Raw genomic sequence first — 13,688 nt, forward strand, 5'->3', positions numbered from 1 at the left:
GAAGTGGATTTGCACCCCATGAACATTTCAGGTGGGGAAATCAGGGCACCCCCCCCACCCCACTGACCCTGTCGCTCGCCTGCCTGCCCCCTCCCTGCCACTGTCCCCTCCCTTGCCCCCTTCTATCTTTCTCCGTGGCCTCCTCCTCTGCAGCCTCAGGAGAGGTGACACCAGCCTGCATAGCCTCCACTGCCTTTGCACTTCTGGAAGCTTCTGGAGTACTGCCAAGGAAGTAGGAAGGAGTGTGCATGGGGTCTTCCATCTTTTGATCCTGTGCTCTTGTGTGAGCCATTTGGCCCATGCCACAGCAGTGGTGTAGCTGGGGGGTTCGGGAGGGGCAGATCACCCTGGGAAGCACTGGGCTTGCAGGGCAGCTGAGTCACAATGTTCCTCCCGGGCGCCCCCTCAAGTGACTTACAGCTTGGGAACACGGGTCATTTCCCAAACACGGGCTTCCAGGTGTTTTTGCACTATAATTCCCATAATTCCTGAGAACTGGTCCTACTAGTTGGAGATGATGGGAAGTGGGGAACTTTAGAAGCAACTTGGAAGGGGAATTTTTAAAGGTCTAAGAGGCTACATTTCCACACTTTACTTTGCTGCATTGTTCATGATTTTAAGTTTCTGCTGTGGTTCTCTCACCAAAGAGTTCTTGCCTCGAACCTGGATCTTTCCATCCAGGGAATTCTCCGTCTATTATTATACCTAGTATTTTCTTCTTTAACCAAAATACAAACCAATAAAAAACAGTATGTCCAAAAAATACTGTTCATTGGACAGTTTAAAATCTATTTGTCATGTAAACAGGTGGCAGAGAAAGTCAGAGGAATAAATGGGTTACAGACAGATGTAAGGAAGCTGTGGGCCAGCTAGGGAAAGCCTAAAAGTAAACTATTACCCTGGCCTGACCTAGTGAGAGTATGTATAGCTAGGTCTTGTCAGGCTGAAGCAATGGTCTGCCTGGGGGTGGAACCATTCTGAAGCCAATAGTACCAGTATGGTCCTTCACTATGCACCTTTGAATGGTTTCACAAGAGCCAGAAGATCTCGGTCAAGTTGTGGCTGACTCTGATGTTTGTCAAGGTGTCAATACAGGAATCCCGGATTTTTGCCTTTGCCTGATCAAGTAACCTCCTGCTTGCTACACTCCGAATCCTGGCAACAGTTCTGGCTTTAGAAATTAACCCCAGGAACCCTGGCCAAGAGGACATCTGCTGCAGGGCTGGTCCTGAGTGTGACTATCCTTGGACCCAAGTTCACCACTCATTTATCACCCAATAAATATGTGACCACCAAGCTGAGATGGTGAGAAGCCCCAGGTGACTTCTGTTGGGCATGGGCTACGACTAGGGAAATCCCTTCATTGCACAGGGCGGCATGTGATGGCCTTCAAAGCTCCTTCCACCTCTAGAGGAAAAGAGCGTGAGAGGAAGTGAGACAGAGGTGTGCCTGAGCTGGCAGGAGATCTGGACTGATGATGGGAGTCAGGTGAGAGGAAGCGTAAGAAAGTGTGAGATCACACCCAGGCTGATGAACTGAGGAGGAATTCACACATTTCTATTTAGTTGACTCTGAATCACATTTTTTATTTTTTAAAAATGGCTGTGTATTTATCACACGAGTGCTCCCAATAAGAAACCCGCCTTGCTGTTTAATAGATGCAATTTGACTTCACTGGCACTGGCGCTCTTTAATGAAACTCGCTGATGTTCTTTTCCTCAACCCCACTCCACCAGCTGCCTTGCACAGAAACCTCCATGGATTTACCATCCTATCCTAAACCCACCAAGGACTTATTTAAATACTTATTTAAATACAGGCTAGTGCTTTGTTCTAACTGCTGAAGCGAGGACCAAATGGATGTTTACGGGGGGGACGGGACTCCCATCTGAATCCTCCCAGCAAACGTTTTATCAGACATTTACTGCGTACCCTGAGTGGTGGATTACTTTAATTTAGTAGAAGCAAAGGGATTTGAATGCCATCAGGTTAACAAGGAGGAGCAGGATGAAGGAGGATGCTTCAAAATGCTCCGATCAGGTGGGCACTTCTCAAATCCTACCAATGGAAATGTTGTGAGCCAGCTCTGCAGCGCTAGCCAAACCTCAAGCCTGCTCAGTTAGGCTGCTTTAGTGTTTACTGGATGTGATATGCAGAGAGGTTTCAGCAGAACCGTTGCTTAGGGAAATAGGGGGAGGGGGAGGCAGGGAGGTGTGTCGCTGTCTGTGGGTTTTGCTCCCAGCTTAAGAGATTGCTCTCTTCTCTCCATAGAGCCTCTCTGACCACACAATTGGCAAAGACCTCCAGAGCACGAGGACAGGGCAAAGGCAGTGAGTATCTTTGCTTGGTCTCTAGGGTTGTCTGTCTGGGGTGCACGATCCATGTTGAATGTGTCTGCTCTCTCCTGAATGTTTGTATTTGATGGGCATTCTTCCTGTCATTGCCCCCTCCACCACCTTTTTTAGACAGACATTTCTGTTCTGCCGTTTTGTCCTTTGCTGTTGTTTCCCCCATAGTTTCTCCCATCCAAATATATTAAATGATGCCTTTGGTGATGGTGCAATAACCTCTTGCCCAAGTTGGGTGTCACATAATGGGGAGACTTCCCCCACCCCTTCCCCCACCCGAGACCTCAAAATCTGCACCTGGGTGCACTTGAAAGAGTTGCCTTTGCACCTGCTCCCTTTATTGCAAAGGGAAAAGGAGATTCCTTCAGAGGGGAAAGCAAATGCCTAATAGATGGGACCACCCAGGTGGTTTCCCCTACAAAATAAACAACCTCTTTTTATAAAACAACAACAACCACCCTTTGTGCCATCCCTGCTGTTGTTAAGAATAGCGGTGGAATGGGAGAGATGGGAGACTTTGCCGCAAATGCTTTTGCCTGTTACTGTGAAATCATGAATAAACCAAAACCCTTTTGGAATCCAGGAGGAGCGGAAGAGAATTTAAAACAAACCCTGGAGCTGTTTCACCTGTGCCCTGATGGACAGGAGGTGCCTTGGCGGATAGGATGGAGACAGATTGTGGAGGGGGGTGGGCCAGATCAGATGCACCCAAAATGAGGTCAAATAACACCAGGACAAAACTTTGATGTGCTTGCAGGTTTATGGTTGTCTGAAAGCTGCTATATTCTCCGCCCACCACCCTGTCCCAAGATTTTGCAGCACAGGGAAGGTCAAATGATTGTCCGGCCACAGAGGCCTGTGCAAGCGCAAAGACAGGGAGGAAGAGAGGACCCAGTTTCTCACATGGGCAGCTCCAGCCAGGGGAATCCAGGGAAAGCATCCTCACGTGCTGCAGCCTCATGGGGCAATGGTGTGGGCGGGCTGAGAGTGCGCTAATGAGGAAATTCAAAAGGGCTTAGGGAATTACAGGGGTTGATTTCAGCAAAAATACAGCACAAGGCAGACGGTTGGGATAAGGATTAAAATGAATGCACTTGCTGGCATTTAATGCAATCCCTCCTCCATTAGTTAGAAGAAGCTGTGTGTGTGTGTGTGTGTGTGTGTGTGTACATAATCAGATTTTTAAGTGCATGCTGGGATTGGTCCCTGCTTGCGCTTGCCTACTTTGGATTTCTGAAGACCTTCAGGCCCATCTCCTTGCCTCTGCACTGTCAGTCTTTTCTATCTGCTTTATGTTTATCCTTCCTGCTGAAGCACAAAAGGAGAGCTGTTTTGCAGATGAGTCCACTTGTGCAGTGCCAAGTAAGATCTACCTAATAACTGCATCCATTTTTCCAGTCTCTATTAGTTTCCATGGGGTGTTAGGGGAGGGGTAGTACCCCTGGTGGGGTGCATGACATGCTCCTTCTGGGGTAGTTTGTCCACCTTTGATTCTCACTCTGCACTCACCTCTCACCTGTGGCTCCTAGAAGCTGTCAGCAGGTCACAGCAGCCACAGGTAAGGGTAGCCAATGGGTCTCAAACCCTCAGTGAATTAAGGACTTCTCCTGCATCCGAAGACAGGATCTGGCGGATTGAGTGGACAAGACCAGTAGTGGGTCCAATGGCCAAGAAGGAGGTTTCTGCAGGTGCTGTAGAATGAAGTGAGGGCCAGATGGGGCTTGCCAACCTGGGAAGGACAATTCTGATCCGAAACCTCCACTGCCTTGCCATGCAAAACAATGTGGGAGGTTTGGAGGAAGGCAACTTGAGAATGGGCCTTTTCAGTGTTGGCCCCATGCTTTTGGAATGCTCTCCTCAGGGAGGCACACCCAGCACCACCTTTATCCAGTTTTGGGCACAAGGCCTTGGCTTCTGGGCCTTTATTTGAAAGGTGGCATTGTGGCATCTTTTAATGCAGTGAGACATGCAATCCTGCCTTTTATCTGTCTAGTTGTGTTTTTAGGTTTTCACTGTTATTATTAACTGGTTGTAATGTCTCTTTGGGTTATTTTGTAAGAAAAGCAACTAACAAATACCATTCATTCATACACAGTTGTCCCACTCCATTTGCTCCATGTTCCTCTGCCAGCATCAACCCTTAGCATTTAAGTCACACATTTCAAGGTTACACAGTGCTTTGTATACATCATTCCAAAGGTCCTAAGGACACCAGCCCTGTAAGGTGGGCGAATATTACATCCATGTTATGAAATGCCAAGGCTGAGAGAAGAGCAACTTGCCTAAGGCCACTGAAAGTGTTTGAGGCAGAAATGACACCTCAGCCGGTGTCTTCCTGTTTCTTACTCTTGGCCCTTAACATCACCTCTCCTTTCCATTAACCCCCAAATTGCAGATAGGAGGCTGAGGCAGAGAGATAGACAAAGGCTTATTTAGGATCACAGATGCAGTTGCCTTCAATTTGGGCTCCTCTTTAACTCCAACCTGTAGCATGAACCTAACTCTTAATTGGGGTTTTTTGGTCCATGGGACTTCAAGTCTCTTCAACGCTGATCATGCTGGCTGCGGCTGATAGGAATTGGAGCCCAGTAACATGTGGAGCAGATTTCCAATCCCTGACAGGTGCCCAATGTTCTCCTCTTGAGCACTTTGGTAACCACATGCAAACAGGGGCGGGCCTTGCTAATCTTTGGTAATACAGTGGTACCTCGGGTTACATATGCTTCAGGTTACAGACTCCGCTAACCCAGAAATAGTGCTTCAGGTTAAGAACTTTGCTTCAGGATGAGAACAGAAATTGTGCTCCGGCGGCGCGGCGGCAGCAGGAGGCCCCATTAGCTAAAGTGGTGCTTCAGGTTAAGAACAGTTTCAGGTTAAGAACGGACCTCCAGAACGAATTACGTTCTTAACCCGAGGTACCACTGTATAGTGCCTGGAGCAAGGTCAACATTTGGCGTCTCCAAATGGATCTTCTCAGTTTTGCATCCTCTCAGCTCAATGCCCAGGCAACCACCTGCACGGCTTTAAATCCAAGGAGGTGAAAAGCTGCGCTTGATAAAATTCTCACTTCCACACAAATATAAAACATTAAGGTGCTCTGTGCTGGTGTCTGGCCGAGACTCTCCTCCTTGCAACTCTCTCCTTTTCTTATGTAGAAAAGTGTGGTGCTGCACTAAGAAGTTTGGGTGAGGCAAGATTTGAATTGGAAACTTCCAGCCTCGTTCTCTTAAGACAAAACAAGATGCTACAGGGGAACTGAAGTGTAGTTGGTTCCCGTGAAGGAAGACACAGTGATAACAGCAAGAACCTTTATTGAACTAACCAGTGCTTTTTTCCTTTAAGAAAATGTTTAGGGGTACTCTCATTTTGACTCAAGAAAATCACGATTTTATAGTTCAAATAGGGGAAAATAAATACAGTAGTACCTCGCAAGCCGAATGCCTCGCAAGATGGAAAACGCGCAAGACGAAAGAGTTTTCCGTTTTTTTAGTCGTTCCACAAGACGAATTTCCCTATGGGCTTGCTTCGCAAGACGAAACGTCTTGCGAGTTCTTGCAAGTTTGTTTCCTTTTTCTTAAAGCCGCTAAGCCGTTAATAGCCGCTAAGTCGCTAAGCCGTTAATAGCCGCTAAGCCGTTAATAGCCGCTAAGCCGCTAATAGCCGCTAAGCCGCTAATAGCCGTGCTTTGCAAGACTAAAAAACCGCAAGACGAGACTTCCGGTTCCGGTCGCAACCAGCGAGGAAGCGCGGAAAACCTGTCTTAGGTTTTCTGGGTTCTGCAGAGGCTTGGGGAGACGTCAGGGCGAAACGCACCCCAAAAACCCCAAGGGGGGTACCCTTGGGGGAAAGATACCCAGCAGCGTGGAAGCGGTCGCGCCGTTCTCCTGAGGCTGGTACGAGGAGAAACGAAGGACCGCGAACGCAGATTGGGGCGGAAACGACTCTGCAGGGCGACGCCTCGAGCTTCGGCTGGGGACGCGACGGACCGCCTTAAGAGAGGAACGGGATCCACCAGCGTTTTTAAGGCGTTTTTCTTTCTTTTAAACAAAAACGCAATGTATAAGGCGAAAAGCCACTAGCGAAGCTGGGCGGTCCCTGGAGGACTTTAGATTGTTCCTGGGAGTCCGCACGGTGGAGGATATAAGATGGCGCAGGCGGAAAGTCGATGGCGTAAGGAGCTTTTGCTTTTTTCTTTGGAGAGTTTGTTTGAGTAAGAATAATCTGTGGTGAGGATCAAAGAAAGGACGGTACTGGATATTAAGGACTAATTGGACTCTGGTGTGTTTTTTAGTTCGTTTTTTTGGGTTGTTTTTGGGATTTTACAAGGAAAAGCACCTCCGGTTGTTCATAGCTAATAAATGTACGTTTAAGACCCGGATTGCCTAATTGTCCGAGACACCTTTGGAAGGACCTTAAGGTTTACTTTGAACGAGGAAAGACGACGGTGGGCTAAGGGCAAGAAAGTGGTAGCAGGCACAGTAGGCGCAGGGTGAGAGGACCACAAAGCTCCCGTATCTGCCGCCACATTTTGTTATTTTGTTTTTTCGCTTTTCCCCCTCGCACCTGCCCACCCGCCTACTAGAGAGAACATCCCTAGGTGGCTGGAAATGGACAAAGGGGCCTAAAAAGGTCTTAAAAGTTAAGGAGGTGACGTGATACCTAACTGATTTTTATAATTTGATTTGGACTCCGACTGTGGTATCTGGAATTTGAAATTTGGATTTCGACCATAACTTGGAACATAGCCATAATTTGAACTACATTTATAATTTATAACTACAACCTGGACTTGGACAATCAAGGGCTAAAAGTGGACTAAGTAGGATCAAACTTTTTTAAGTCTGTTTATTAGACAACCTAATACTTTGCCTTTGCGACGCAGAGCGGGCTGAAGAAGCGGACTGGTAAGGAGTGAAGAAAGGGGTCCCCAGAAGTTGGGAGGGCCTGACCCCGTACCCGCCCCTCCACCAACCCCGCTGGACTGTACAAATTTTTGCGGTGGGTTCTGCCCGGGCCACCTGAAGTTTAAGTTTGGACCCCCTCCCGTGGCAGCTCCTTTAATCGGTTTGGAAATTGGTTTCCTTCTATTTTTTTTCTCCCTCTTCTCCTATCTTTTCCTTCTACTATTGACAATCTTTGTTTCTTCTGTTTAAAATTGCGGTTAATTGGAGGGTTGAAAAGGAAAAGATACAAGGGATATAAAGGTGTGGCTGAAGCGAAACTTTAGTAGGTGATAGGAGGAAATGACGGGAAAGGATGGAAAAGATTGGAAGAGGGGAGGTGGAACCCCAGGTGAGAGAAAGCTGTCGAGACAGGAGGAAATTAAAGATTTAGATAATCTGTGGGCTAGAATAAAGGAGGAATTTAAGCAAAACACATCATATATGGAAAACAAATTGGGAGAGGTTCAGGAGAGGATTGACAAAAAAATAGAGGGAGCAATCGGCGAACTCTCTGCAAAAATACAAGATCTTTCCGCAAAGTCCAAAATGATTGAGGAATCTAATAAAAAATTGCAGAAAGAGATGAGGGACCAAAAAAAGGAGACAATGAAGGTCAAAGAAGAGCTGGGGGAGTTGAGTAACTCCCAAGATAAGATATGGGATAACCTAGCCATGGCAGAGATGCGGGCAAAACAGCTTCATCTCAAATTCAGGGGAGTAGCGGAGGAAAGGAACGAGGATATAAGAGGGAAGATGATTAAAGAACTTTCTAATTGGCTAGGTCTAAAGGAGGAAGAGATGGCCTCTACTGTGGATAATGTGTTTAGAATGACTAGGCCCAAACACCTGAAAGCAAGCAAATTCCTGGGGGACTGCTTGGTGATTTTTAATTCTATGGAAATGAAAAACTTAATCTTGAGAAAGAGTTATAATAACAGATTAAGAATTGATGGAAGGCCTATCATTATTTATAAGGAAATACCAGTGAGGCTACTTCGTAAAAGAGAGGGTTATAAACAAATAGCAGCAACATTGAAGAGAAACGGGATCCCATTTCGATGGGAGTTCCCGGAAGGGATTAATTTTTTTTACAAAGAGAAAAAGTTTAGATTATTGGACATACAGGAGGCGGATAAGTTCTTGAGAAGATATGAAAAAGACTTGGGAAAGGCAGAGAGCAGATTTAAGAATAGGGAGGAAGAAGAGGAGGGGGAAATAAGGGACAGACAGGGGGAAAGGGGAGGGGCGGGGAAGGGAGAAGGGGTCACAGAGGAAGAGGATGATGAGGCCGTAGTGGGAGGGGAGACGGCAGAAGAGGGGGAAACCTCAGGAGACAAAGGAGTTTAGAGTATAGCCCGCAAGCCCGGTTGAGGGTTTAGAAACAAACAAAGGCAAACAATAACACATACATTAAAACTTTTATCCTGGAATGTAAATGGGTTGAACGATAAGGTTAAAAGAAATAAAGTTGAGAAAGCTGTAAAAAACAAAAAGTATGATGTAATTTGCTTTCAGGAAACACATATTGCAAAAAAACATAAACACATCCTGGTGAATAAAAGGTTAGGACTAGACTTTATTAATTCTGACGAAAAAAAAAAAAGAGGCGTAGTAATATACGTCAAAGAGAAGTGGGAACCGACGCTGATATGTAAAGATGAGGAAGGAAGAATCTTAGGGGTGCAGCTAAATTTTCGGGGGGAAAAAATTAATGTTGTGACAGTATATGCACCGAACTCAAATAGAGCAGAATTTTTTGAGAAACTAGAAAGCATGTTACTAGAGTTGGAAACCCACAAACTAGTTCTGCTTGGAGATATGAATGGCGTCCCGGCGCCGGACCTGGATAGGAGTGAAAAGAAAGGGAATTTGGTTAGGGGGAAATTGCCGAAATCTTTTGAAGACATGGAAGGAAATTTAGACCTAATTGATATCTGGAGGCAGAAAAACCCCTCTCTTAAACAATTTACTCACTACTCTGAACCCCATCAGAGCTGGGGTAGAATCGACCAGATCTGGACGACAAGAATGCTCTCGCTAAGGGTGAAGAGTTGTAAAATCTTTCCCAGGACAATATCTGATCATTGTGCTTTAGATATGGAAATAAAAAATGAAGCGAAGGGACAATTCAAGTGGAGGATGAGTGAGAACCTATTGGATAATGAAGAGGTGAGGGAAAAAATCAAAGGTACCCTAAAGGACTATTTAGATCTAAATTTGAATAAAGAAACCCCTATAGATGTGGTGTGGGACGCCAGTAAGGCGGTGTTGAGAGGTCTGCTAATACAACAAAATAGTTACAGAAGAAAGTTAAGGGAACGTAAGAAAGAGGATATCCTCTCTCAATTGAGGAATTACGAGAGAAAATTGGTCACCAATCCTACAGATAATGACGCTATTCGAGCCTCAAGGGTGCTTCAAGCTCAATATTCGGCCATACTAAACCAGGAGATAGAATGGAAAATTAAATTTACAAAGCAAAGATATTTCGAGTCGGCAAATAAAATGGGGAAATTATTAGCTTGGCAGTTAAGAAAAAGAAAGAAACAAAATGTGATAAATAAAATAATAATAGAGAATAATATCATAGAAGACCCTGAGGAGATAGAAAACAGGTTTACTCAATTTTTTGAAAAATTGTACGAAAGAGGAAAAGAAAACAGTACTGAAATTAAGAACTATTTGGAACAAAATGAGAGGAAATATATAACAGAGGAGGATAGGATACATCTGAATAAGGAGATTACAGTAAATGAGATAAGGGAGGCCATCGGTAGGATGAAGATGGGGAAATCCCCAGGTCCAGATGGCCTCTCGGCAAAATATTATAAAACGTTGGGGGAGTATTTAGCCCCAGTGCTTAAAGATGTGATCAATAATATCCTCCAGGGAGGGAAGATCCCGGAGTCGTGGAAAACGGCATATATAACCTTGATCCCAAAATCAGAGAAAGAAAAAACAGACGTTAAAAATTATAGACCAATCTCTTTACTTAATAACGATTATAAGATCTTTGCCGATATTATGGCCGGTAGACTTAAGAAGCTCTTAACAAAGTATATACACAAAGACCAAGCAGGATTTCTCCCCAACAGACACCAGAAAGAAAATGTTCGCCACATATTAAATATTATTGAATACTTAGATATGAGAATAGACGTCCCTGCGGCATTAATCTTTGTAGACGCCGAGAAGGCTTTTGATAATGTTTCCTGGGAATTTTTATTACAATGTTTGGAGAGAGCAGGTATTGAAGGCCCCTACATGAAAGGTATCAGGGCAATTTATTCAGAGCAGCAGGCCAGGCTGATTATAAACGATAACTTGACAAAACCCTTTAAGATCAGGAAAGGTACAAGGCAGGGCTGTCCTTTGTCCCCCTTGTTATTTATAATGATATTGGAAGTAATTGCAAATAGAATAAGAGAGACGGCAAATGTAAGGGGGATAAAAATTGGAAAGAAAGAATTTAAGCTTAAAGCCTATGCCGATGACCTGGTCCTGACCGTGGAGAACCCAGTGGATAGTACAAGTAGGATAATAGAACTTCTAGAGGAATTTGGTAGACTGTCGGGATTTAGACTAAACAGGAAAAAAACAAAGATTCTGATAAAGAATATGACTGAACAGGATAAAACCCAACTAGAAGAAAAAAGTGGTATTAAAATTATGAATAAAGTCAAATATCTGGGAATTTGGCTCTCACCAAAAAATATAAATTTGGTTGAGGACAATTATAGTAAGGCCTGGCAGGACATCAAAAAAGATATGGACACCTGGCACAGACTGAAATTATCATGGACAGGGAGAATGTCTGCCATCAAGATGTGTATCCTCCCGAGGCTATTATTTTTGTTTCAAAATATTCCGATTATTAAAGGTACCTCCCTCCTTAAAAATTGGCAAAAAACCCTGACTAAGTACATCTGGCAGGGTAAGAGAGCCAGAATAAAGTTTAAATATTTGACAGATGCAAGAGAGAGGTGTGGTTTTGCAGCCCCGAATATTAGGCTCTATTATGAAGCAGCCTGTCTATGTTGGATAAAGGAGTGGGCCACCCTTCAAAATACAGACTTATTAGACTTGGAGGGTTTTAACATCAGATTCGGGTGGCACGCCTACCTTTGGCAAGAGAAAGGGGACGCCCATAGAGGCTTCTCCAACCATATAATTAGAGGTCCTTTACTAGAGGTGTGGAAGAGGTATAAAAAATTGATTGAAAAAGACATCCCAGGGTGGTTGTCCCCAACTGACATTATTAAAAGCAAGAAAATAAATATGGAGGAAGAGAAATGTACTTACGAGGACCTCTTAGTGAAGACAGAAGCAGGATGGAAGGTGAAGCCTTATGAGCAGTTGAAAGACAGAATAAAAGAGTGGCTGCTCTTTCACCAGATTAATGCTCTATGGGGCGAGCACAAGAGAGTGGGTTTTAGTGGAAAGAAATCAAGGTTTCAGGCAGAAATTTTGGAGAGTAATGAAAAACTTCTCTCCAAAATGTATAAACAATTATTGGAATGGGACACGAAGGAGGATCTGGTGAAGGGAGCGATGGTAAAATGGGAAAAAGACCTTGGTCACAACATAGAGTATAAAAACTGGCAGATATTGTGGACAAAAGGTGTAAAATTCACAGCATGCGTAGCCCTTCGTGAAAACCTAGAGAAAATGATATACCGCTGGTATTTGACCCCAGCAAAGCTAGGAAAGATGTATAAAAATGTTGATAACACCTGTTGGAGATGTAGGGACAAGGTCGGGACCTTTTTGCATATTTGGTGGACCTGCGATGTGGTGAAGGAATTCTGGACGCAAATACATGACGAATTGAAAAAAATCTTGAGATATAATTTCCTCAAAACTCCTGAGTTGTTCCTTTTAGGAATGATTGATAAAGAAGAAATAAAGAAAATAGATCAAACCTTCGTTCAATATGCTATGGCCGCGGCGAGAATCCAAATTGCACAAAAATGGAAAACCGCTGACTTACCAACGGTTAGAGAATGGCAACTGAGGTTATACCAATATATTGAACTTGCGAGATTAACCCAAAAAATAAGACAAAACAATACAGTTAAGATCAAAGACGAATGGAATAAATTTTTAATTTATTTTGAAAGCATCCAGGGAATAAATAATTTATCAATCGACGATAACTGAAAGCATTGACGTATTACTCTTTAATAATACTGCAAATTAATGTAAGATTATGTAATTCCAAAACCGAGCTGGACGGAAGTACTTGTATGTGTATTATTGCATGTGATGTTTCTCTTCTTTTCTTTCTTTCGTTACTCTTCACTTTTTTTTCTTTTTTCTTTTTCCTTTCTTTTTTCTTTCCTCTTTTACTTTTTTCCAAGATGGCAACTTTTATGAGGGTACATATTTGTATAATGATGTAGTGACTGTATTTTCCTAAATAAATAAATAAAAAATTAAAAAAAAAAAAAAAACCGCAAGACGAAGAGACTCGCGGAACGGATTAATTTCGTCTTGCGAGGCACCACTGTACAGTAAATGGACAAAAGTACAAAGAGTCACAAAATGTTTAGGGGTGTGTGTACCTCTGCGTCCCCCAGAAAAAAAAGCACTGGAACTAACAGAACTGGAGAACAGGGGTAAATCAACTGGGCCACTCCCACTCTCAACGTGATTGGCTGTCTAAACTTCCAAGCTGCGAATCATAACTCAGAGTTTAAGGGCCAATGGCAGTGACCCAAATACTGAACTATTCAGTGATTGGATATCATGTATTGAATCAGAACACAAGGGCTCAAAATCCTTAGTCCAGATTCAAGATCAGGCAAACAAAGACCACTGAATACATCAAAGGAGGCATGTTGTAAAAGTCATATGTGAACTGAGGGGGAGTATTTTCAGGGGCGAATTGGCAGGTGGTCTCTATTTAGCATTGGCCTGCTACTCTTTCCCCTTGACCTTGTGTGTGTTCTGCATAAGGGCCCCAGGAGGTGGGGGACTTGCTGGCAGATTCCTCAGGGCATGCATGTGAACAACTGAGGCTGTTAAAGGACCTGAATCCATTCATGTGGCATCAAGTCCTCCTGTTATTTCATTCTCAGGCCAGTTCAAATGCCAGCCAGCTTCTCCATGTTCCTGCCCAGCAGCCTCACCTTGATGTCAAGGAGTAGCAAGGGCAAAGAATCATAGAATTGTGGAGGTGGGAGGGACCTTGAGGGCCATCTAGTCCAACCTCCTGGAGGGGCTCAAACCTGCAACCTTGGTGTTATCAGTACCATGCTCTAACCAACTCCTTATCCAGTTCAGTCCTGAGCTGAGACTGCCTTGCTTGCTGAACAACATTGCACTGCAACCCCTCAGCGTCTCCTCCATGGGCCACCCAGGGGCATGGGCGTAGCCGGGGGGGGCAGGAAGCTGC

At 44.3% G+C, this 13,688-nt stretch overlaps 1 protein-coding gene across 7 annotated transcripts in view; it reads left to right on the forward strand.

The window, feature by feature from the left end:
• RGS8 (regulator of G protein signaling 8) overlaps positions 1-13,688 on the forward strand; it is an 84,231-nt gene that overhangs the window by 47,250 nt on the left and 23,293 nt on the right. For 4 of the 7 annotated variants that reach the window (XM_082229110.1, XM_082229104.1, XM_082229106.1 and 1 more), the window contains exon 2: positions 2,272-2,330. The exons of 1 other annotated variant lie outside the window; for it this stretch is intronic. In XM_082229110.1, the coding sequence (XP_082085236.1) occupies positions 2,272-2,330 (59 nt within the window). Of the gene's footprint in view, positions 1-1,696; positions 2,041-2,271; positions 2,331-13,688 lie in introns of those variants that run through there. 2 more of the 7 variants (XM_082229108.1, XM_082229109.1) reach the window with 2 other exon arrangements.

The sequence above is a fragment of the Podarcis vaucheri genome (assembly GCF_965113315.1).
Source record: "Podarcis vaucheri genome assembly, chromosome: 6".
Taxonomy (NCBI): domain Eukaryota; kingdom Metazoa; phylum Chordata; class Lepidosauria; order Squamata; family Lacertidae; genus Podarcis; species Podarcis vaucheri.